Below are 26,020 nucleotides of genomic sequence, written 5' to 3' on the forward strand. Positions count from 1 at the left end.
AAAATGCAAAATAACCCTGTAACATTCCTTTTCTCCCATTCAATGTTATCCAAACTTTTCTGCCACCCTTACCTGAACATCAGATGACTCCAAGGGGCAGAGCCAGCCTCACTCTTCCCCAGGTCATTACCGTGTTTCCCGAAAATAAATCCTAGCCGGACAATTAGCTCTAATGAGTCTTTTGGAGCAAACATTAATATAAGACTCAGTCTTATTTTACTATAAGACAGGATAATATAATATAAAATATAAAATAAAATATATAACACCGGGTATAACATAACATAACAACATAACACTGGGTATAATATAACATAACATAACATAATACCAGTCTTATATTAATTTTTGCCCCAAAAGACGCATTAGAGCTGACTGTCGGCTAGGTCTTATTTTCGGGGAAACACAGTATATAGTTGGGTCTTGTTTTTTTTTCAGTCCACTCTGACAGTCTCTGTCTTTTGATTTGTGTACTTAGACCATTGATACTTAAAATGGTTATTGGTATAATTGGTCAATATCTACCATATGTTATTCCTGTTTTTTGTCCATTGTCCTTGTTCTTTTTTTTTCCCTTTTTGCCCTCTTTTTCTGCCTTCTCTGGTTTTAATTAAGCATTTTATATGATTCAATTTTCTCTCCTCTCTTATATTATCAATTGTACTATTTTTTTCTAACTTTTTTTTTAGTGGTTGCCATAGCATTTGTAATATACATTTAGTGCTAGTCCAAATCCACTTTCAAATAGCACTTTACTGCTTCACAGACAGGAAGCACCTCATAACAGCATTTTCAATTCCTCCTTTCTCTTATAACATTATTGTCATTAATTATCCATAAGCTATAATCACAGAATACCTAGTTGCTACTATTACTTTGAACTATTATCTGTTAGATTAAGAATAAGAAGAATAAAAGGTTCTATTTTATCTGCATTAATTCCGCCTCTAACACTCCTTTCTTACGTAGATCAAAGTTCCTGATATATATCATTTTCTTTCTCTCTGGAAAAGTTCTTTTAACATTTCTTGCAAGGAAGCTCTATTAGTGACAAATTCCCTCAACCTTTGTCTGATAAAAGTATTTCTTCGCTTTTGAAGGATAATTTCACTGCACACAGAATTCTACATTTTATAAAAATATTAACTATTTAATTCCACTCTTTTCTTAATGGCATAGTTTCTAAAGAGCAGGCTGATGTAATTCTTATCCTTGTTCCTCTACAGGTAAGATTTTTCCCCTCTGGCTTCTTTCAAGATTATCTCTTTGTCTCTGATGTTTCTGCAGTTTCAACCCGATATGCCCAATTGTAGATGTTTGTATGTAAGCTACACATTTTGTAATTGTCCCACAGTTCTTGCATATTCTGTTCCGTATTTTTCTTTTTTCTCTTTGCATTCATTTTGGAAGTTAACTACTGACATAGGTGTAAACTCACTGATTCTTTCCTTGGTTATATCCAGTCTACTGATAACCACATCAAAGGCTTTCCTCATTTCTGTTAGTGTTTTTTTGTTTTTGTTTTTTTTTCTAGCATGTCCTTTTGTTTCTTAGAGGATCCATCTCTCTACTTACATTACCCATCTAATCTTGCATGTTGTCTATTTTTTCCATTAGAGCTCTTAGCATATTAACCAGTTGTTTTAAATTCCCAGTCTGATAATTCCAACATCTTTGCCATGTCTGAGTCTGGTTCTGATATTTGCTCTGTCCAAGCTGTGTTGTCTTTTAGTATGCCTTGTAGTTTTATGCTGAAAGACAGACATGATATACTATGTAAAAGGAACTGAGGTAAATTGGCCTTTAGTGTGAGGCTTTATGTTTATCCGGCTTGGAGTTACGCTGTGTTTACTGTTTGCCGTAGGTATAGTTGTTAAGAGGCTAAAATTTCCTCTGGTATCGTTGTTTTTGTCTCCTCTGCTGTCTCTGTGTTTCCCTATAGACTTCTTAGATAAGGTCTGAGATGTGTAGTTCTTTCAGTTGTAACCCCTTTACTATGAAGGGGCCTGACTGAGGTGGTGGTAAGGTGCTGGGGGAAGGGGACCTTCTATAGTCCTATGATTACATGTCAGTCTTAGTGAGCCTCTGCCCCTGGGCTTTGACTTTCACTAGTGTTTCCCAGTTCTTAGGTCCCCCACCCTATACCCCTTAGTTGAGGCAGGAAGGCTAAAGGGCTCTGGACTTGGGTATTTCCCTTGCACCACATGAAAGGCTGCAGTGAGCTGGAGTTGGATATCTCCCTTCCTCAAGTCAGTTAGATCGTGGTTAAATAGTTTCTCTTGAGGGCAGGCCATGTGAAGGAAAAACAGAATGCTTTGGGTGTATTTTCAGAATAGCTACTTTTCCATTCCCCCCTACTGGAAGCACAAAGGGATTTTTCTTCACTCTTTTCTCTGGGGACCTGGTAGGGCTCCAGGAGGTAAAACTCACACAAATGTTGGGCTCATCCCTAAGACTGGTCCCCCTGAAAATTTTAACTCTCAAGCTTGTCTACACAGAGCCTCCCCCAATTCATCAGTTACAGTTTAAGTTTTCCTACCCTCATACTGGCTCCATCGACAGGGTTCCTTTCCTGAGCTTGTTTTTGGTAAGTTGTGAGTCTCTGTATCCACCTATCGCTCCAATTTTGAGGGCATCAGTTTGCCCTATGACTTCTGATGGACCTAAGGATTGATTTTTTAGTTTGTTCAGCTTTTTTCTTGTGAGGATGGGAGTGTTGAATTACAAGCCCCTCACATGCCAGACAAGAAAACCTTCATCTTCTTTTTAGGAATCAATCTGTGAAGGGAGCAGGAAGATCTGCAGGCAAGGAGTATTTGTACAATGGGACAACCGGTCTCTTTACTAAGGCTGGACCACGTGCCCAGACCAAAGACCTTCCTGGCTGGGGCATCAAAGCAACACAGACATCCCCTTCTCCAGGAAGGCGACAGGACCACCTTAAGCTCGTCAGAACCCCTCCTCTAATCCCTGTGCAGATCTCTAAACATTGCACTTTTGTCAGGAATTAGCCTCTCTCTCTCTGTCTCTCCTTCTTTCTCTCCCTCTCTCTCCTTCCCTCCTTCTCTCTCTCCCTCTCTCTCTTTCTCTCATTGGTCATCAGGTAAAAGCCAGAGTAGGGTCCAAGGGAGAAAGAAGCCCAAGCTTGAGTGTAAATACTTCTAAAATAGTTCTCCAAGGACCAAAACAAACAGAGGTCAGAGGACCAGGGAAAGGAAGACCCTCCGAGCAAGCCAACAAGAGAAGGTCCAGAAAACCAACCCAAGGGGACCACACTGAGGGTGAAGTACCTACGTGCTCCCATCCTGTATTCTGGGGGTGTGTGGGGTCCAGGACAGGGTGGACACTTGCAAAACGTAATGCAGCTGTCTATCTGTGGAGCATTCTGTACTCAAGATCAGGCTGTGTCAGATTCCTCAGAGCACGGCTGGCACAGAACAGCCTCAGTAAGTACTTGACCTGAACTGGTCCTCAGGAAGGCAACAGCACAATATTGGGCAGCACAACAAGCAAGAGGTCAGCCTACAAGTTCTCACATCCATGTACTCTGGCCCTCCTCTCCACGCAAAGTCGGAAAACAGGCTTCCCCGACTTAGGCAGATGCTCTATCAAGGGGATCCAGAGACTTTAGACTGAGAAGACCCGTCTCTCTTGGAACCAGATAAAGCAGGACAAGTAGGGAGCCCAGCCAGGAAGCTGAGAGCCTGGGCACGTCCCAGCTGCCCTACTGGGTGGTCCCCAGGCACCAGAACCAGGCCATGCACATGGCGGATGCCCTCACAAACAGAGCAAGCCTACAGGAGAGGTGTGCTACAGCAAGCAGACTTTAATCGAGGGTGTGAAACCAGAGTGGCCCTGCCTCTCCAGTTATTTTAACTTCGTTTTTGTGCTCAAGATGCAGACAGGAAGGATGTCTGTTATCTAGCGAGGACTCAGAAATCAGTCTCCATCCCCAAGCTGTTTTACATGGACTGGTTCAGATCTCTCTTACTGTGGTTGGCTTGCAGTATTTTCAAGCATTTTCCGTCCTTGAGAACAGTCTTCTCACATTCATCTGTTTTGCGGCACTGGGTGTAAGGGAAGGCACCTTGGAATTACACTGCCTTTACACTACGAGCTGTTCCCTATGCCTAGAACACTCTTCCCCAGGTAGCTGCATGGCCAGCTCCCTCACCTCCTTCATCCTTCAAATCTTTACTCAGATATTAACTTCTCAACAAGGCTCTACCACAAACTGCTCCCTCTGTCAAACCCCCAGCAATCCCAATCTTCTTCGCTCTATATATTTTCATAGCTCTTATCAACATCTGTCTTTGCTTTTTCTACAGTTTGAATATGATATGCCTAGTTATATCATATAACATAATATGTACTGACTGCATCTTAGTATTTATCAGAATGTAAGCTCCAGAAGATCAGGAATTTTGGTCTGTGTTGGTCACTGATATCCCAAGTGCGCAGAAACAGCACGTAAAAGGCACTCAATAAATGAGTGTGTGAATGAAAAGGGAAATCTAAGTTCAGATCCTGCCTTGTCACTTACTAGTCAGCTGTGTGCCTTCAGCAATTTACTTCGTTTCTTCATCTGTGAGACTGGGGTCCAAGCACTCACCTTGCTAAATCATGCAGTCAAGTGCCTGGCAGGCTGCTTGGCACAAACAGATAGTTAACAAATGGGCCGGCCACTTGACATCATTTCTGCCCCCTCCAACTCTTCACCTTCCATCCGTCATAAGTACCCCTTACTCAGGGGGCACCATTAAGGCAATTCATGCAGCAGAGCCTTCAGATCTGGGGCTGTGATGAAGGGATGAGGCCACAAGGCCATGAAAAACTCAAAAATCTCAGGATTCTCTCTCCTGTGCCAGCTGAGCTGGCTTAAGGGCCGCTGGTCTCAGGCTCCCAGCAACCCCACAGCCAAGCAATATGGCAGCAGCAGATCTGGAGCCAATCTTCTGGTCCCGTGAGAAATCTGAGCCCTCCTGTGACCTACTCTACCACCTCTGACACAGCTGATTTTCAAGGCCCTCTGAACATCCGAGATCAAGCCCGCAGCAGGAAAAGGGACCCAAACTCACCGTGACCTCACAGCTGTGGGGAGAGGACCAAGCCACCACTTGCACAGGAAATTCCTCCTACTGCTTGGCACCTGTGGGATTAAAAGAGGATGTCAGGAAACAGGTTCCAGTCCGAGGTTAGGGTCCCAAGCTCTGGGGCCAGCCTGGGTTCACGTCCTGCCTCCACCACTCAATAGCTGTGGATTCTTTGGTTTCCTAACGACTCCAAGCTTTAGGAAACTTACCTGTAAAGTGATCCTAATTACAGTGCCCGCTTCACTGGGTTTCCATATGGGGAGTGGAGGACGTGAGATATGCTTATCAAGTGCCTTACTTAGCACATTGCCTGGCACCCAACTATAGTGTCGTCATTTGCTCACTTATAGGCCTTTAAACACCAGAGGAGTTCTATGGGGCCACCTTGCCAGAGGTGGCTTTGGCCAGTGTGAACCACATATACCATGGCTGTGAGGTCGGAAGAGCTGAAATATAATCACGCCTTCAAGACTGTTCAAGTCAGCAAGTCAGAGAAACGACCGCTTTCTCTAAAATATGAAATTTTAACTTCTAATCCTAACAGTCTGCCAAACAGAACTGATTCTGCAAATTATAATCTTCAGTGGTAGCCAGAACTCAGTCATATATATATATGTATGTTGAATGGGTATATAACAAGTCAAGAAATGCAACTTATTCATGTGTTCATTCACTCAACAAGTGTTTACCAGACACACTGTGTGCCGTGCCTTCTGCTGGAGCCCTGCAATGGGATACAGCCTCTGCTCTCAAAGCTCACAGGTTACGGGGCAGATAAACATGCAAACAATCCCGATGGGATTGGCACAGTATTTCTCCAGAAACATGCTGGGGTACCATACAAGCCCGGCAGAAGGGAAACTACCCTAGAATGGCAGCTCGGAAAAAGCTTCTCGGAGGAACTTCTGGGCTGTCTTGGTGAGTAGAATGAGTAGAATGCAGTGGGGAGGGAGGCAGAGGCAGAGGCCATGCAGTTCCGTGTCTGCGTTTAGTTCTGCTCGGCTGGATCCCACAGCTGGAGGGGAAACTGCAGGGGCCCGATTGTGCAGAGCCTTGAATACTAAGGAGCATCATCACAGGACCCATGTGTACATGGGAACCAGGTGGGGGTTTTACCTGCAGGCTGTGAGGGCCCACTGCACACTTTATAAGCAAGGGAGAGCCTATGTTGTTTAGTTTTAAAATGATTCATTTCTAAAGCTATAAACACGTAGTATACATGCACTTAATATAATGTATAGTGAAAAAATTAAGTCTCCCTCTCCACCCTCTCCCCCAGCCATGCAGCTCACGAACCCAGAGGCGACCCTGCTACCACCTGATTACTTCATTATGTCTTCTAGTATGGTGGAATCTGAGAATTTACATATTAAAATACTTGAAGTTTTACTACAAACTACTTTTCTATTATTTCTTCTTTATATCACCTTTATAGTATTACATTGATTTTGGTTGGAACGGTGTGGAGTCATGTGCAATTGCCTACAAATTACATTCCAATGAAGTAAAGGAGACATTACAAAATGTTAGTCATAAACGGGGTCGTTCAGTCTGAAGGGATTGAAAATTTATGTACTATATACTCCCTACATATACTATATACTCCCTACTATATACGCCCTACTTTTCTCACTTACCAGTAACACTTAAGAGATTTCTACATATGTAACATGGATGTACCATAGTTTATCTAAATATTTACTATTAATAAGTATATAAATTTCTAATGTTGTGCTGTTAGAAACAATGAATGTGATGAAATCTTCCCACGTCCATCTTTGTGCATTTCTCAGGAATAGATACTGAGAAGTAAAACCACTAAATCAAGAGTAGATACATTTTAACTTTTAAAAGGTACTGCCAAATTTCCTTCTAAAAAGGCATACAACTTACACTCCCACCAATAACCATTTCCCCACATCTTTCCCAACACTTGAGTTTTTCAATCTTTTCCTTTTTTTCCTGCTTCTTCCGCCTCCCCCCGCCCCCCCCCCCTCTGGTTCAAGCCGTTGTTTCTCAGTCTAGTTGTGGAGGACACAGCTCCCTGGCCCACGCTGCTATTATGAGCCTTGCGCTCCCCCACCACCCCCACCCCCGGGCTGAGGCAGTCAGTTGCCAGTCGTGGGTTGGCCGCTCACAGCAGCTCTCGCCAGCTGCTGGCTGCTCACAATGGCTGCTGGCCACTCACACTGGCCACGGGCCGCTCATGGTGGCAAACAGCAGCCCACCGCAGCACACAGCAGCCCCTGGCAGCTCACGCCAACCTCCGGCTGCTCACGGCAGCCCAGCTCCAGGGAGAGCTGTTGTTCACAATCTTAGCTGTAGAGGGCGCAGCTCACCGGCCCATGTGGGAATCGAACCAGCGACCTCAGCGTTAGGAGTACAGCGCTCCAACCACCTGAGCCATCGGGTTGGCCCAATCTTTTTAATATTTGTAAATCTTCGGAGATAAAAAGTGTTTCTCATTTCAAGTTGCATTTCCCTAACACTAGTCAAGTTGAGCAAATAAATATCTTTTGAAATGTTTCTTGCCCACTCTATTGCCTCAGTTAATTCATATTTTGTCCATTTTTTCTTTTGGGTTGGGGTTCATATATTCTGACCATAAATTATTTGTTTGTTTAATATACGTATATGTTGGAAATTACTTTCTCCTAGGCTGTTGCCTGTCTTTTAACTTTGGCCTTACAGAATTATAAAATTTAAATACAAATTTATATTTATTCTATTTATGTTTTCCTTTATTGCTTCGATGGTTTTGGTCTCCCCACCTCTAGACATCATTTTCAGTGGCTGCATAATATTCCATTGTATAGATATACCCTGATTTATGAAATTCTCTCTCACTATTAGAAATTTAGTTGTTTCATCCTTTCACTAATATAATGATGTGAAAAATAACTAAGTGTTCAACTTGATGTTTCCAACACAGACCTTAGTGCCTAGCAAACTGAGCATAATGTTTCTTGGATGGGGGAGGGGAGAAAACCAGACACTTACATTCAAGGTGTGTTGGAAAATGTAGCCCAACATCAACCCAATTATTGGGGAATTAGCACTGCATGTCTACTTTTCCTTTAGCCCATCTAATCAAGAGCTGACTCTGCTTCTAAAATTTAGGCATGGAAGTAAACCTTCACTTTCCCCCTAAGATCGTCCTTCCAAAGGCTGAGACAACTATTTGAGATAGGCCTTTAAACACATACCTGAGTCCTTCTTATCCTGACTTCAGTTTTGGGGTGCTACTTTGCTTGATGAGTCTTCAGGGTTTACTTCTCAGAAGGTGGTGAATGGGCCTGAGTAGATGAGGCAGAAGGAAGAGAAGCCTCATATCCAGCAGGCTGGGCTGCCACAGAGTTGTGAGACCCAGCTCTATTTCCGGCCGGTGGGGCTTCATATCCCAAAGGTGGGGCTTCAGTTCTAGCTGGTGGGGTTCCATATCCTGCAGGCGAGGCTCCATATCCTGCTGGTGGGACTCTGTGTCCCACAGGTGGAGATTCATGTCCCTCTGGTGGGGCTCCATATCCAGGTGGGGGGGCTCCATATCCTGTAGGCGGAGCTTCAGATTCTGCAGACTGGGCTGCATATCCCACGGGCGGGGCTCCGTATCCCACTGGTGGGGCTCCGTATGCTGCTGGTGGGGCTCCGTATCCTGCTGGTGGGGCTCCGTATGCTGCCGGTGGGGCTCCGTATCCCCACGATGGGGCTCCATATCCAGGTGGGGGGGCTCCATATCCTGCAGGTGGAGCTTCAGATTCTGCAGACTGGGCTGCATATCCCACGGGCGGGGCTCCGTATCCCACTGGTGGGGCTCCGTATGCTGCTGGTGGGGCTCTGTATCCTGCTGGTGGGGCTCCGTATCCCCACGATGGGGCTCCATATCCAGGTGGGGGGGCTCCATATCCTGCAGGTGAAGCTTCAGATTCTGCAGACTGGGCTGCATATCCCACGGGCGGGGCTCCGTATCCCACTGGTGGGGCTCCGTATGCTGCTGGTGGGGCTCCGTATCCCGCTGGTGGGGCTCCGTATCCCCCCGATGGGGCTCCGTAGCTCATGGGTTGGGACCCATGGACAATAATTGGGTATGCTGAGAAGGAAAGAAAAAAATCAGTTACTTATTTTTTAGAGTGGACAAGGAATAAGTGAGAAGGATGAAGAGATAAAAATAATGCTGAAGCAAACTGACACAGGAAGAGAATCAGTCAGAATAATAGTAAAGCCAGATCCTTCAGCCACCACCAGTTGAAGGCTTTATCATTTCCCGTTGTGGAAATTAACATGAAAACAACTCTGTAGTTATATCGCTGTATTACTTATAGTTGTCTACAGATAGATACATGTTTTACTTAATAAAGTTTGTTTTGATTATGAAAAAAGTAACACATGCTTAATGAGGAATATGTATGTAAAAAAATAGAGAAAAGATGAATTTTAAAGTCACCTATAATGCCATCATGAAATACAACAACTTAATATTTTGCTGTATTTCTTTGTAGAATATCTGTTAATATTTTTATACAATCATGATTACAACAACTGTACAATATTTTTTATTTGGCTCTTTTTACTTGACATTATACAAAATTTCTTTGTATTATTAATGTATTTCATAAATTAAAAGCTGGGCAATAGTTTATCATATGGATAGGTACTACTTAATTCCCCTGTTGAAGGAAAGCATGTTTTTTCCAACTTTCCAATTCACATGGGTTTTATTTACTTCCTTGCCTACATTCCCAAAGTAATTTAACTGGGTCAAGGTTAATGGACAACTGTCAAGTTATTTTGCTGTAATCCATATTTATGTTAAAACCAGCTAGAAAAAAAACTTTAAAAGAACTTTCTTAAAGATGCTCAAAGAACTAAAGGAAAATGTAGAGAAAGTCAAGAAAATGATGTATAAACAAAATAGAAGTATCAATATAGGCAAAAACCCTAATAAGAAACCAAAAATAAATTCTGGAGCAGAAAAACGCAGTATCTAAAATGAAAAATTCACTAGAGGAATTCAAATTCAGATTTGAGTAGGCAGAAGAAAGAATCAGTGAACTTAAAAGATAGGACAATGGAGATTGTTGAGACTAAAGAACAGAAAAAAAATACATTGAAGAAAAGTGAACAGAGCCTCAAGGACCAGTGAACACCATCAAACAGACCAGCATACACATTGTGTGAAAGTCCCAGAAGGAGAAAAGGGTGAAAAAGGGGTAGAGAGAATATTTGAAGAAATAATGACTGAAAACTTCCCAAATTTGATAAAAGATATAAATATAAACATCCAAGAAGCTCAATGAACTCCAAGTAAGATGAACGCAAAGAGATCGATATCAAGACATATTAAAATCACACTTGGAAAAGCCAAAGACAAAGAGAGAATCTTGAAAGTATCAAGAGAGATGTGAACCATCACATACAAGGATCCTCAATAAGATAATCAGCAGATTTCTCATCAGAAACTTTGGAGGCCAGAAAGAAACTGTCAAACAAGAATCTTATATCTGGCCAAATTTCTTCAAGAGTAAGAGAGAAATTAAGACATTCCCAGATAAACAAAAGCTAAGGGAGTTCATTACCACTAGATTTGCCCTACACGAAATGTTTAAGGGAGTCCTGCAGGATGAAATCAAAAGATACCAAAACAGTAATTTGAAGCCATATGAAGACATTAAGATCTCAATAAAGATAAATCATTGAGCAATTATAAAAGCTAATATTACTATTCCATTTTGTATTTTCTACATAATTTAAGAGACTAATGCATTTAAAAATTATTAGATTATGTCTGGGGGCACACAATGTATACAGGCGTAATTCTGTGACATCAACTGAAAATGTGTAAAGATGGAACTGTAAAGGTGCACAGAATTTGTATGTTATTGAAGTTAAGCTGGTAAAAATTAAAATTAATGTTACAAATTTAGTATGGTAAATGTAACCCCCATGGTAACCACAAAGGAAATGGCTAGATAGACAAAAGGAAATGAGAAAAGAATTTAAACTTCTCACTATAAAAATATCAACTAAACACAAAAGAAGACAGTAAAGCAGGCAATGAGGAACAAAAAAGCTACAAGGCATACAGAAACCAAATAGCAAATGACAGAAGACCCCCATTACAGTAATTAGTTTAAATGTAAATGGATTAGACTCGCCAATCTAAAGACAGAGATATTAGTTCACAGCCTCCTCAGGCGCTTCCTGGTATAATCTGAAACTGGGCCCCTATACACAGAGGGCAGGGAGAGACTGAAGAAAGACATAGGCCACTCCAAATTGGTAGGTGGCAGTTTTAATAAACAAGGGAACTTATTTATGAGGCTTGTCTTGAATGGCTTCAAGACAAGCAGATCTCTGCACCTGCCACCAAATCTTGAAAGTTTTTTTAGAGAGGCCCTAACTGGATTTAGTCATTCATGTATGTCATCCAGACACTCACACCACATTTTTATCTCAGGGCTTTATCCTTGGAACAGCTTCTTGGAGCAGGGAAGGCAAGTAGAATGCACATTCCAAGGACAAGGGAGAGGATGAGGAGACTCCAAGTGCCCAGGTCTAGCTTTTGGGTCAATTGGTGGTTACATCTTCTTGATGATCTCCAAGAAGAGACTGACAAAATGAATAAAAGCTCATGATTCACCTTCATGCTGTGTACAAGAGACTTCATTTAGATACAAAGACACAAATAGATTGAAAATGAAAGGATGGAAAAAGATATTCCAGGCAAATAGTAACTAAAAGAGAGGAAGAGTAGCTATACTAGGTAGTATCAGACAAAATAGATGATAAATTTTTTAAAATTACAAGAGACTAAGAAGAAAATTACACATTAATAAAATGTTCAATATAAGAAAAAGACATAACAATTATAAATATTTACACACCTAATGACAGACCATCAAAATATATGGAGCAAAAACTGACAGAATTGAAGGAAGAAATAGATAGTTCTACAATAATAGTTGGAGACTTCAATACCCCACACTCATAATAATGGATAGAAAAACCAGACAGATGATAAGGAAATAGAGGACTTAAAAATGTAACAAACCAATTGGATCTAACAGACATATATAGGACACTCTACCCAACAACAACAGAATATACATTCTTCTTAAGTGCACATGGGACATTTTCCAAAATAGACCATATTTTGGGTTACAAATTAAGTCTCAATAGATTTAAAAAGATAGATGTCACATAAAGTATTTTCTCAGACCACAATGGGATAAATTTACATATCAACAACAGAAGCAAAACTGGAAAATTCACAAATTTGTGGAAATTAAAACACTCTTGAACAACCAAGGGGTCAAAGAAGAAATCACAAAGGAAATTAGAAAATACTTAGAGACTAATGAAAATAAAAACATAACATACCAAAACATATAGGATGAAGCGAAAGTGCTAAAGAGGAAATTTATAGCTATACATGTCTACATTAAAAAAAAAAATCTCAACCAACCAACCAAACTTAACAACTTAAGGAGCTACTAAAAAAAAGAACAAACTAAAGCTAGCAGAAAGAAATAATAAAAATTAGAGCATAGATACATGAACTAGAGAATAGAAAAACAATAGATAAAATCAGTGAAACCAATAGCCTTTCGAAAAAAAATCAAAATTCAAAAACTTTTAGCTAGCCTGACCAAGTTAAAAGAAAACTCACGTTATTAAAATCAGAAATGAAAATGGGGACATTACTACTGATTCTACAGAAATTAAAAGAATTATAAGAGTACTATAAACAACTGTACATCAACAACTTAAATGACCTAAATGAAATGGACAAATTCCTAGAAATACAAAACCTACTAAGACTAAATGATGAAGATAGGAAATCTGAATAGACTTAGTAAGGAGATTGGATCAGTAATCAATCTCCCAACAAAGCAAAAATCTCCCAACAAAGAAAAGTCCTGGACCTGATGGTTTCACTGGTGAATTCTACCAAACATTTAAAGAAAAACTAATACCAATTACTCTCAAACTTTTCCAAAAAATTGAAGAGGAGGGAACACTTCCTAACCCTTTCTATAGCTATTGTGAATAATGCTGCCATGAACATATAGGTGTACAAATATATCTTCGATATCCTGCTTTCAATTTTTGGGGGGTATCTGCCCATAAATGGAATTGCTGGGTCATATGGTAATTCTATTTTTAATTTTTTGAGGAATCTCTATACTGTTTCCTACAGAGGCTATACCATTCTGTATTCCCGCCAACAGTACACAAGTGCTCCAATTATTCCACATCCTTGCCAATGCTTGCTGTTTTCTGGGTTTTTTGATAGTAGCTATTCTAATGGGTGTGAGAAAGAAAAACTTATGTTCACACAAAAACCTGTACACAAATGTTTATAGCAGCTTTATTCATAATAGACAAAACCTGGAAGCAACACAGATATCCTTAAATTGTTGAATGGTTAAACAAATTGTTGTTCATCTATACCATGAAATACTACTCAACAATAAAAAAGAACAAATTATTGATACACACAATCTGGATGAATCTCAAGAGAATTATGCTAAGTGAAAAAAGCCTATCCCCAAAACTTATACACTGTATGATTCTGTTTATGTAACATTCTTGAAATGGGAAAATTATAGAAATGAAGAATAGATTAGTGGTTGCCATGGATTAAGGAGGAGGAGGGTGTGGGAAAGAAGTAGGTAGGTGTAACTATCAAAAGGCAACATGAGGCACCCTTGTGGTGATGAAAATGTTCTGTAATTTCTTTGTACCAAGGTCAACATCCTGGCTACAGTATTGACCTGTAATTCTGTTCGATGTTACCAGTGGGAGAAACTCGATAAAAGGTATAAGCGATCTCTCTATATTATTTGTTAAAACTATATACGAATCTACAACTATCTCAAAATAAAAAGTTTAATTTAAAAACCATAGTCCCAGCAATAAACAATCCAAAAAGGAAATTAAGAAAACAATTCCACTTACAATAGCATCCAAAAAAATCAGATATCTAGGAATAAATGTAACAAAGGAGGTAAAAGCCTTGTACACTGAAAACTACAAAACATTACCAAAAGAAATCAAGAAAACCTACATAAATGGAAAGACTTCCCACGTTCATGGATTGGAAGTCTCAATATTAACATAGCAATTCTCCCCAAAGTGACCTACAAATTCAATGCAATCTCTATCAAAATTCCGAAGGCCATTCTACAGAAATAGAAAAGCTGGTTCTCACATTCATATGGAACTGCAAGGGACCATGGATATGCTAAGTGAGATAAGCCAAACACCAAAGGTCATATGCTGTATGATTCCTTTTATGTGACATACGAGCATTCAGAATAGGCGAATCCACAGAGACAAACGGCAGATTACAGGATACCAAGAGACGTTGGGAGGGGACAATGGGGAATTATTACTTAGTGGGGAATTATCACTTAGGGGAATCATGGTGTGTATTTTATGGGATGATGAAAAATTTTGAAAATAGAAAGAGCTGATGGTTGTACAACATTGTGAATATACTAAATAGCACTGAATTGTGCATTTTTAAATGGTTGGTTATATGTTATGTGAATTTCAACATAAAATTTTTTTTACAAAACCTGAGCAATGCTTACTTTTAGACTTTGAGTATTAGATTTTAATAACCCTTAAAAATTCATTTACAAAACTAAAAGTCAAGGGACAGGTACGCCATGCTCCAAGAAGAACCCAAGAAAGGGCCTGCAGTTTGAGGTCGATTGGCAGCTTATTAGGAGACCCTCTGTGGCCTACCAGTAGGTGGTGGACATTTGACAATCAATGATCTGTCACCTCCCAGGAACGTGACTCAGCACAATTATTAAAGGGGATAGGGCATAAAGCCCAGGGCAGGAGTCCTCAGTTAGGTTGAAAGGCATGGTACAAGCTTGATGGCTATGTTTGCAGGAAATTGGAAGGGGGAAGTGGGCAAGAGCATACATTTCTGCCCAGGCTATAAGTAGGAGGTAACTGTTCCCACTAATGGGAGTTGCCCACGTAGGCTCCACAAATGTATATTACAGTTAAAAGTAAGCCTGAAACCCAAACCCACTCAGTTGCTGACTTGCCACTGGATCTGTCTGGAAATGAACTGATAGACTCAAACATTTCCAACCCCAAACCTCTGCTGCTTCTCCTGCAGCAGAGTTGGAGACAAGCTAGCAGTGAATCGATCTTTGAGCCCCCGGCATACTTTTCCACCTCCCGGGAAGAACCTCTTTGCCATACCTTACCTGGATAAGGCCTCTCTTGGTTGCACATCGTGCTCCCCTGCCCAGTAATGAAATACAGTCCCGGAGCACCAAGCCAGTAATTGAAACTTCTAAGCGGAACTCCTCGGGCAGCTGAGAAGACAAGTTTGGCAAAATAGAGACTTCTTTAATAGAGATTCTTTTAAGTGAGATGCATAGCAGCTCTCAACCAAACAATTAACAAATCATTAACCATCACCTTACATGAGTGCCCAGCAATGTTCCCAGATACTAGATAAAAATATATACACTGCCCTCATCCTGAATGCTATGCTTCTTGAGGGCAGAGATTATGGCTTACTTGCCTGTGCTTATTCAGGGTCTAGCATAATACCTACCCTAACAGGTATTCAGAAAAAACTTTCAAGTGAGGAATTCTATCAAGTGGGCAAGATATAGCCATTAAAGACCAGTTTAATGGCAGGGTGGCACAAAATAAAGCACTTCTGTTTGTCTCTCTCTTTTAAGGACACTATGATGGCATTTGGGGCCCACCTGGATAACCCAGGGTACTCTCACCTCAAGATCCTTGTTAATTACATCTGCAAAGACTACTTCTACAAATAAGGTAACACGTACAGGTTCTGAAGATTAGGACATGGATCTATCTTTGGGAGTCATTATCAGCCTACCACACTAATTTCTGGTCATACGTCATATGACCAGAAGTAACATACACCACTTCCAGGCCTGGCCCATGAAAACTTCCCTGGAAAATGTACTCTTCCCCTCTCTGCTGGCTATCCAGAGAGGCCACAGAAGCCATGTGTTAAAGATGGCAGAGACTCTGTTACCCTGGGTCGCTGAAGGACTATGTGGAACAGAGCCCCCTTTCACACTGCTGATTGGCCTTTATGTAAGCAGTAATATCTACTGTCTTAAACCATTGATAATTTAGAGTTTATCTGATTCAATAAGCATTATTTAACTAATTCACTATAAATCTAAAGTTGTCCTCCTTACCCCTGTTACTCTCCTTTTCAATATCCTATTAGTATGTCTTCCCAGAAGAAGTAATTATTTTATTCATTTATATATTAGCTTCTTTTTTATATGACTCTCACTAAATTAAGTTTAACAAAGGCAGAGACCATGTCTGTCTTGTTCACTGGTCTGTTCAATGGTCTCACCTAGTGTTTGGCACACACAATAAGTATTCAACATATATTTGTTAAAAATATAACTCAAAGAGCCCTGATGAATCAACTCTGCAGAGGGGAAGGGAATCTGTCCTGATCAAAGAATCAGATCACGAAGCATGATGGGTACTTAATTCAAAGGCACAGGGATGCCCATCTCACAAGCCCTGACTCATACTGGTGGGGCAGGGGTCCATTCCCAAACCTAAGCCACGGCACAGTAAGACTCAGAGCAGTTCCAGACATTGGGCCAAGTTCACATAAGTTGCCTACATCTTTTTCAAGGGGCTATGAAACTGCTGGGACTCTAAACCTAGCTTTGCGGACCAAGAAGCAGACCCTAACAAGAGCACAAAGAGGATCCCCTAAAGTTGCCTAATTATTAGTCCATAATCCTAAAAATAAGCCTCCCTTAGTACTGTGAGGCCAAAAATGAGTGAAGTCAAGACCCAGTACGCGATTGTCCTGAGTTCCCAGACATCCACAGCAAGGAGGAACTGGACTTCCCAGTGTCCGCTGGCCCTGGATTCCCCATAGCTGTACGCCCTCTGTCTGCCAAGACACCCTGTTACCCAATGTCAGGCTTCCAGATCTATCTGCCCTCTGGACCATAAAGAGCTGTAGGTTGTGTACAGCTCGTGAATTCCTTGGCCTTTCTATTTTGAACTACTTCATTAAAGGGAACTGTAAAAAATTTTCTTACTCCTCAGCTTCCTACAATATGGCTCTTGGACCACCTTTCTTCTCCAATGTTTCACTGAAATCTCTTGCTAAGACCACCAACAAAGTCAAGTTTCCACATGCGATGCACATTTTTCAGTCTCACCCAATTTCTCTGCAGCAGCTGCCACAGATAAGCACCCAATTGCTTGACACTTTCTCCTCCCTTAACTTCCGGGATAACAAACGCCCTTGCTTCTCCTCCTCCCTCCTCGGTCAGCCCCTTCTGTTTGCAGGGCAGGTCACTCCTCCCTGCCCATGCCTGTTGAGGACCTTTGGAAACTATCCTTAATTCACTGAATGAGCCTATCACTCATGGCTCCAGAGATGACTTGTGGCTGAAAATTTCCAAATCAGTCTCTAGATACAGTTCATCTCCAGAGCTCTGAGTTGTATGCCCACTGGCCTCTAGCATTCTTCACACCTATACAGGGGTTAAGAGTGGAAGCTCAAAAGGACACAGTACCCCTTATATAGTATTCTTGCCAAAATATAATCGGAATGTAATCTGAATACAATCATGAGGAAACAGACAAACCCAAATTAATGGACATTCTACAAAACTATGAGCCTGTATTCTTTTCAAAATGTCAATGTCATGAAAGACAAAGAAAATCTGAGTCCAGATTAAAGGAGCCAAAGAGACAGGACAACTAAAGTCAATGTGTGATCCAGGATTACCTGGATTGTGGGGGGGAAAAGTGCTATTAGAATTAGAAATAGTAATGGACCAATCATTTGGATTTGAATATAAACTATATATTAAATAATAGCATTGTTTCAATGTTAAATTTTCTGAATTTGATAAGTACACTGAGGTTAGGTAAGAGAATGCTGTTGTTCTTAGGAGATATACATTTGAATATTTAGGAATGAAGGAAATGATCTTTGTGACTTGCTCTGAAATATGTCAGTAAAAACAAAAGCATAATAATAATAATAATAATAATAATAATAATAATAATAATATAATGTGGGGAAATGTTAATAATGGGTGAATCTAGATGAATGGTCCATGGAAGTTCATTATAATATTCTTGCAATTTTTCTATATATTTGATTTTTTTTTCACAATAAAATGTTTAAAAAGAGAAAGAGTAGGTTTAGGGTTCAAATTCCAGCTCCATCGCTTGCTAACTGTATAGCCTTGGGAAATTATGTAACCACTGTTGACTTAGTTTCCCCAGCTACAAGTTGGGGATAATGATAATACCTACATCATAAGGTTTTTATGAAGATTAAATAAATTGACACATGTAAAGGGCTTGGAATATTCTAGTGTGTGGTAAGCATTCAATAAATGTTAGCTAGTATTATCAGGTCTAAAACTAAACTCATTATTTCCCCTCCAACTTAGACTTTCTCCTACAATCTTCCCCACGGTTTACAGCATCATGATCCAGTCAGTCTTCTAAGCTTAGAATCTACACTCCATGCTTCTGTGCGTCCCAGCACTCTGTCCATGCTTCTAGTACAGCACATGCCATGAGTCAGGATAACATATTTGCATATGTCTGTCTCTTTATTAGATTGTGTTTGCCTCAACTAGACTGTAGTTGGGGTAGAAGGCAAGGGAGAAAGGGAAAAAGCACTCCAGACAGGGCAAATAGCATGAAGGCTCAAAGAGGAGAGAACAAAGCACAAAGAAGTCCAACTGGATGGAGTACAGAAAGCGAGAGAGTCAAGGACATGAAATGAGGCTAAATTGAATAAAAATATATCACAAAAATATTTGCATTCAAAGTTTGAAAGAGCTCTTTGGTACATTCATTAGAGCAGTGCTGAAAGGCTTGACAGTACCTCTTTCCTCCTCTCATGGAAGATGAACACTAAACCTAAGAGAAACAAAGGCAAAGCCAGAGAAAGATGACAAAAAGGTATGCCAGGGGAAGAGGAGCAAGACAACTGGGGCTCCCTGACCTAAAAAAGAGCCTCCTCAGTGACATACGAGACCAGCATGTACAAGGACAAAAGACTATCAGGTACAACGAGTCACTCAGGTGTCTGATTGTAAGCTCCCACTAGACGGCCAACTCCTACAGGACAGGGAGGGACTGCATAATCTTTGTGTTCCCAGCATGTAATATGGTACTTGGCACGTAGTAGGTAGGCTCAGGAAATGGCTGCTGAATACATGTGCAACGACCAACTGCCTGATCACAGAGGCCAGAAAATCCTGACTGGGCAGCAGTCCGACTTCAATTCCACAAGCCTGAAAATCCCACAGTGCTTAATATCTTTATCATTATCGCTCACCAGCAGAGGCAGCATGCATCATCAACTGGGCAAATTTGATGGCACCTCCTTTTCTGAAGGCTAATTTAAAAGTAGCCTGTCCTTCCCAGCCACCTGGGGATAGAAACGGCACACACTAAGAGGCTGGCACAGCTGGTACCAGAAGGACTACCACACACTGTGAGAAGCGCCACCCAAGGAAGCAGGGCAGCTTTTGTTTGGACCCCAACCTGAGCCAAATCTGAATCTTAAACCTTCTGGACGATATTGAGGGGGAAAAAATACACTTCTGAGGGTAAACACTTACCATCTGGAGCTGCCTGGATGTTTCCTTTAATGTAGTTGGGGGAAAAGACTGGTTGTTCAACGGTACAGTTACTTATCAGATCAAATGGCATCATAAAAGAAAACATGGGATCACTGACTGAGTGTGAAGTCACGAAGATTACCTAAGGGAGGAAAGAAACTTTGGAAAAGGAATGCAATGCGTCCATGGATTGAGACATATAACAGCAATTGTAAGGTCCAGGTTGCTTTGGCATCCTGGCCTAATTTGAGAACCACCACCCATTTTCTTCCATTGTTCTTTGACAGGGAAACTCTCAAAGTGCAAATGTTTTCAAACACTTTTAAACTCAAAGGTTAACCTCTCTCCATTTTAAGAATAAACTAATAACTAATGTAGATTTAATCAAAGTAGAAGTAGAAATAAAAATTACCCTTTGTGAAGTAAGAAACAATGTTCCCCTCTTCGTACCCCTGAAGAAATTGGATCCCTCTGGTTGCTGTAGGAAGGAGAGCTCCACGTCCTGACACTGCTTCAAGACACTGCAGAAAAGAAAGGGCAGACAGCACATATTCAAGTAGTTACATAAAGTGACAAACATAAAGCTCTTAGCACAGTTCCTAACCCAGAGCTAACACTCAATGTTAGTTGCTGCCGCTTCTACCACTTTGATGGAAATAGAAAGGAATTTAAATGCTCTTATTTGCTGACGATTCACACTTATTCTTCTCCCTCTTTATTTTTGGATTCTTTTTCTTATCAAACCTACTTCTATTCTTAATGTTTACTCATTAATTCCTATACTTTTTGTGCAGTAACTATAATATCAAGCACTGTGCTAATGGAAATGTCTCTTTGACTCTGATGAAGAAGGCAAGGCATGCAGAGTGCTCTGAAATCCTCTGACACTCCCTCTGGCTGCCATGTTCTCCCCACAGTCTTAACCTGAAAAACTTGGACTCATTCTACTCGCACTCATAGAATCCTATTGGATTTCTCTTTTTTTTCTTAGTGATTATTACAATTTATTTGTTCAATGTCTTCCCTAATAATTATTAAAGACAATGCCTGCCTTCTTTGCCACTGCAGTCCTAGCAATGGTGGGTGTGACTAATATCTATTGAAAGAATGAGCAAATGAAAACATGAATACAGGTAATCATGCAAGCAGTACATGACATACATTACATAAATGGCACAAAAATGTTATGGCAGTTAATTGGAAGAGATCAGTTTCATTGAAGTAATTAGGAATGACTTTATAGGGACGTTGAAATTTGAATTGATTCTTAAGAGATTAATAGCGTTTCGGTAGGTGGAGGTGAAGGTAGGGGGCGATCCTGATGGGGACCAAACAGCATTACTGGAGATGCAGGGGCGGCATTAGTAGAGGTAGGCAGTAGAGAGCAAACTACATACTTGGGAGCAGTCCACCTGTGTGGATTAATCAAAACAGCGTGGAAGTGAGGTTGGGAGGAAGCGATAAATCCATGCTGTGCCTAGAGCTTTGAGGTATCATTTGATAGGTGAGGAGGAACTGGGAGCTGCAGCTGGCTCAGCAGGGTAGTCACATGATCAAGGAGGTGGTGGTACATCAGAGGGGCCAGCTTAAGAGTTCTTAAAGTAGTCCTGATGGGAGGTAATAAGAACTGGAACTAGGGTAGTGGTGAGTGGATACAAAACGCTTTTTAAAAGACTGAAAATATAGGATATCAGCAAAAATCACGGAATAGGGACCTTCACGTCAGTCAGAACTCTAGAATCTAATCAAAAGTTTACAGCAAGTAGGTAAATGTTTAATCAAGGAAAAAAACTACAGACCACTATCCCTGAAAAATCCTGATGCAAAAAACCTCAACCAAATACTCGTAAACTGAATATAGCACATTCAAGGATTACACACCACAACCAAGGGGGATTTATTCCTGGAATGCAAGGATGGGTTAACATATGAAAATCAATCAATGTAATAAAAATAGAACTGCAGTGTGATTCAGCAATCCCACTTCTTGGTATATATCCAAAGGAAATGAAAATAGGATATTGAAGAGATATCTGCACTCCTATGTTCTTTGCAGCCTTACAAGAGCCAAGATATAGAAACAACCTAAGTGTCTATCAACAAATGAATGGATAAAGAAAATGGAATATTGTTCAGTCATGAGAAAGAGGAAATCCTATCACATGCTACAACATGGATGAAATCCTGTCACATGCTACAACATGGATGAAACCTGAGAACATAATACTAAGTGAAACAACCCAGAAAGAGAAGGACAAATACTGCATGATCTTACTTACAAGTTGAACCTAAAAAAAAAAAAAAGTCAAACGCATAGTAGTACAGTAATTACCAGGGGCTCGGGTGGTTGGGGAAATGGGGAGATGTTGGTCAAAGGGTACAAATTTGTAGTCATGTAGGATAAATAAGTCTAGAGCTCTAATTAACAGGCATGACTATACTTACTAATACTGTGCTGAACACTGGAAATATGATAAGAGAACAGATTTCAGGTGGGCTTATCACATAAAAAGAATGGTAACTATGCTTGAGTATAGTAACCATTTCACTATGTATAAGTATGTTAAATCATTATGTTGCACACCTTAAATATATATAATTTTTATTTTTCAAAACTGGAAAAGATGATACATTTTCTGTTACCTGTTTTTTTACTACATCAAAAAATGAACTTAGTACAAATGGAGAAAATTTATGAACCAAGAAAATCTGCCAAAGACTTATAAATAGCCAATAACCATATTAAAAAAACAAGTGCACTAGCAATAAAATTTTTTTAAAGATTCCATTATTCACATATCAAAACTGGCAGAAATATCAAAGATTAACACCAGGTGTTGGCAAGAGTGTGGTGAAATGGGCACTCAGAGCATTGAGAAGAAAGTAAATTGATATCCTTCTGTAGGGTGATTTTGCAAAAAAATATGTTTCTATTTCTATATTAATATTTTTGAGAAGAATTTTTATATTTAAAAAATATATTTTAAATAATTTTATAAAAGTCTATGTCCTCTGATCCCACAATTCCACTTTCAGGAATATATCACAAAGAAACATTTTGACAGGTAGGAAAAGGTAAGTTTTCAAAAATGTTCACTGAAGCAATAATTATAGCAATGACAAATTAAAACTAGAATATCCCAGATGAGGCTTTATACACACTAGAATACCAGCCATTATAAGTAATGATGTAGATATTGATACTGGAAAACATCTTCAACATATTGGTAAATGAGGAAAGCAAGTTACAAAGTGGTCGGGGGCGGGGGAACGGAAATGCATATTTTTCCATAGGGGAAAGTAAGAACGACACATAACAAAATGTAAACAACACTGGATGTCAGAATTTAGGGTAATTTAATTTTTTCCCCTAATTTTTCTACAATACATACATAGGTTATTATATGCACAAATTTAGAAATATGGGGGGGGAACCTCAGTGTCTTCCCTTTTGACCAGTAGAGTCTGACCCATATATTTCTGACTTCTCAGCTGTGATGGAAAACACAGCTCCACAAAACACTGCCAAGCTGTGATGAACTTCTCAAGTGTGTATTGTGAACAGGGAGAAATCAAAATATAACCGACTTTCTCCCTCTCAAGGTATTTCTTTAAAAGTAGTTTCTATCCAGGAAGCCAGAGCACTGACAGGGCCTTCTTTGATGAGCAGAAAGCAGAGAAGCAGTCCTTTTCCTTTTTGAGGGACAGCGGCAGTAGAGGAGTTAAAGCACAAGTACCTAAATCAAAACCAAACCAAAGTTCTCTCACATGCACTAATCATGTAATGTGGGGCACATTACTTTTCCTTGTTTCTGTTTCCCACCTGTGAAATGAAGGAAATACTACTGGTCTTCATTGTGGATAGAGCAGTTTTAAGCATACAAGATCTGACAATTAAGTTCATGAACTCATCCTAGAAAAAGTGCTTCATACCTGATTGCTGAATATCACTATGTCCACCTTCAAAGTATTCCCCTTGGGAAGCCGTGCACCTATGCCAGTGCCTAGTCCACCCTTCAAAGCAATTTTGGAACTCTTTTTCTGGAATGGCCATCAGAGCTTTCGTCGTATTACCCTTGATGTCCTGAATGTCCTCAAAATGTCTTCAATATTTCCTTTATCTTCAGGTAAAGAAAGAAGTCATTGGGGGCCAGATCAGGTGAGTAGGGAGGGTGTTCCAATACAGTTACTTGTTTGCTGGCTAAAAACTCCCTCACAAACAGTGCCGTGTGAGCTGGTGCATTGTCGTGAAGCAAGAGCCGTGAATTGTTGGCAAAAAGTTCAGGTCATTTTCATCTAACTTTTTCACGCAGCCTTTTCAGCACTTCCAAATAGTACACTTGATTAACCGTCTGTCCAGTTTGTATAAATTCATAATGAATAATCCCTCTGCTATCAAAAAAGGTTAGCAACATCGTTGCAACAAGTTCACAAACTTAATTGTTTGACCTCATAAAACTCTAAGAACAGCGCTTGGCTATGATTAAGTATTCAAGAGCACAGAAGGGATCCCATAAAGATAATTCAAAAGACCATAAAATCAGTTATAATTTTTTAAAAACATGCTTCATCCCCTGCCTCCAACACACAAACAGAAAAGCAGAGGGACAAACCGGTAGCCTGAGTGAGAAGACACCGAAACGCCAGACTTCATGGCAGACTCACAGGCACACAGGGCAAAGTGCCAGAGTGCGCTGAGACGTCGCGGTCAGAGCGAGCAATCACCTGCTACCACAAAACTGAAGAAGGCAGCAGAGGTCCTTCGGGAGCATGGGAGGACGTACAGCCTCGGCGGCCCCTATAAATCTGTCAAGAAAATAGTCGGGGAAGGACGCATCGAAGAAAGATCTTGACATCAGCATTTGGTGCTGTCTTAATGGATCTTCCCGACAAACGCATTCAACGCAACCCAGGTGCGCTCAGCGTTGGGTTTCGGGTTCGCACTGCCAGGTGAGCTCAAAGGAAAACGAGGGCAAGGAGCAGAGAGGAGCACAATGACGGGGAGCTCGGCGGGGAGACCGAGCAGGAGTGGGAAACTGGGGGCAAGGGAACTAACTAAAGGGGACAGCCGTGTGGAGTCGAGGCCCGAGGTGGAGAGGTGAAAACCGGCCCCTCGGACTGAGCCTGCGGGCAGCGAGAGGACGGGGCGCGGCGGGCACAGCAGGCACCGCGCAAAGCGCCCAGCAAGGCCAAGGGAGCGTCATTGCTCCCAGGCGTCTGTCTCTTCTTCTGGTCCCAATATTTTCCATGCAGTAAGAGCAGTCATCGCCCTGGCTGGGGCCAAGCCAGGGGTCTCTGGGGAGATCTGAGGGCGAGGCGAGGCCCTCCACGTTCAGGCCCTTCCTAGAATGATCCTCACTCAGGCCCCTTCCGCCACCCACGTCCGGGACCTTGTTCCTGAGAGCAGGGGGACGGACTGTGACAGCGCCGGCACCCTACAAAGGTTGCACGCTGCCAACCGCGGCGGCCCGCCACCGGCAGGGGCGGCGCAGCTCCCACGGCGGCTGGGGCGCTCTCACCGGTCCTCCGGGGTGACACGCGCCCCTCTCCGAGCGCTCCCACCACCTTCCTCACACACCCGGAGATCGGCTCCTACGCCTCACACCTGAGAGGCCACACGCCGGCGCCACTTCCGAGGCCGGGAACACCGCGAGGCGGCGCGCCCTAACGTGGGGGCGGAGCTAAGCGTAACGCGCCGGAAAAGGGGGGAAAGCCCTTGATTCGCTGAGAGTTAGCGAGTCGCCAGATCTACCCGGTCTGTCACCTTCCTCCTCTACCGGCACCCCGGGGTTCCCCTCAGGCACCTTTCACCATAAGGGATGACAGGCCCGTAGCGGTTCTCCGTGTGGCTCTGGTTCACCGCCATCCTACTCCGGTCCCTCCTGCCGCCCCTCAGATGGGAAGGGGCGGGGCCTGCGCTAAGCCGCGGGGCGGGGCTCTGAAGTAGGGGGCGGAGATTATGGCGCAAGGACGAGGAGTGAGTGGGTGAGGCGGCTGGTCACGTGAGGGGCAGTGGTCAGAGGACCATGCAGAGTCAGGGTTGGTACAGCCCCTGATGGGGAAGCAGGTGGGCCCAGGGTATTGACTCCGCGCCCAGGGCGCGGAGAGGGTGGGTGATCGGTGAGTAGCCTCCTCAACCTCCACCTGTCCTCTTGGCCCCTGCATCCTCCCTCCGCTTGGCTGCCCCGCTACCCGCGGGTATGGATTTGAATTGATCCTATCAGGAATCAAGTTAAAAGTAGTAGTTTCCGGTGCCCTCCCTAGCTCGTGTCAGGA

General features: G+C 41.7%; 1 protein-coding gene across 1 annotated transcript; it reads right to left on the reverse strand.

Moving 5' to 3' along the window:
• Window positions 1-3,847: 3,847 nt before the first annotated feature.
• Window positions 3,848-25,610, reverse strand: WBP2NL (WBP2 N-terminal like). The gene is made up of 7 exons (XM_033116676.1): window positions 25,549-25,610; window positions 20,157-20,265; window positions 19,745-19,886; window positions 19,459-19,551; window positions 15,326-15,436; window positions 8,300-9,180; window positions 3,848-5,149 (listed from the first exon to the last, which is right to left on the reverse strand). Exons 1-6 carry the CDS (start codon window positions 25,608-25,610, stop codon window positions 8,363-8,365), a joined length of 1,335 nt encoding a protein of 444 aa, XP_032972567.1. The 3' UTR covers window positions 3,848-5,149; window positions 8,300-8,362.
• Between the last annotated feature and the right edge of the window lie 410 nt (window positions 25,611-26,020).

Source organism: Rhinolophus ferrumequinum, chromosome 10 (genome assembly GCF_004115265.2).
Source record: "Rhinolophus ferrumequinum isolate MPI-CBG mRhiFer1 chromosome 10, mRhiFer1_v1.p, whole genome shotgun sequence".
NCBI lineage: Eukaryota > Metazoa > Chordata > Mammalia > Chiroptera > Rhinolophidae > Rhinolophus > Rhinolophus ferrumequinum.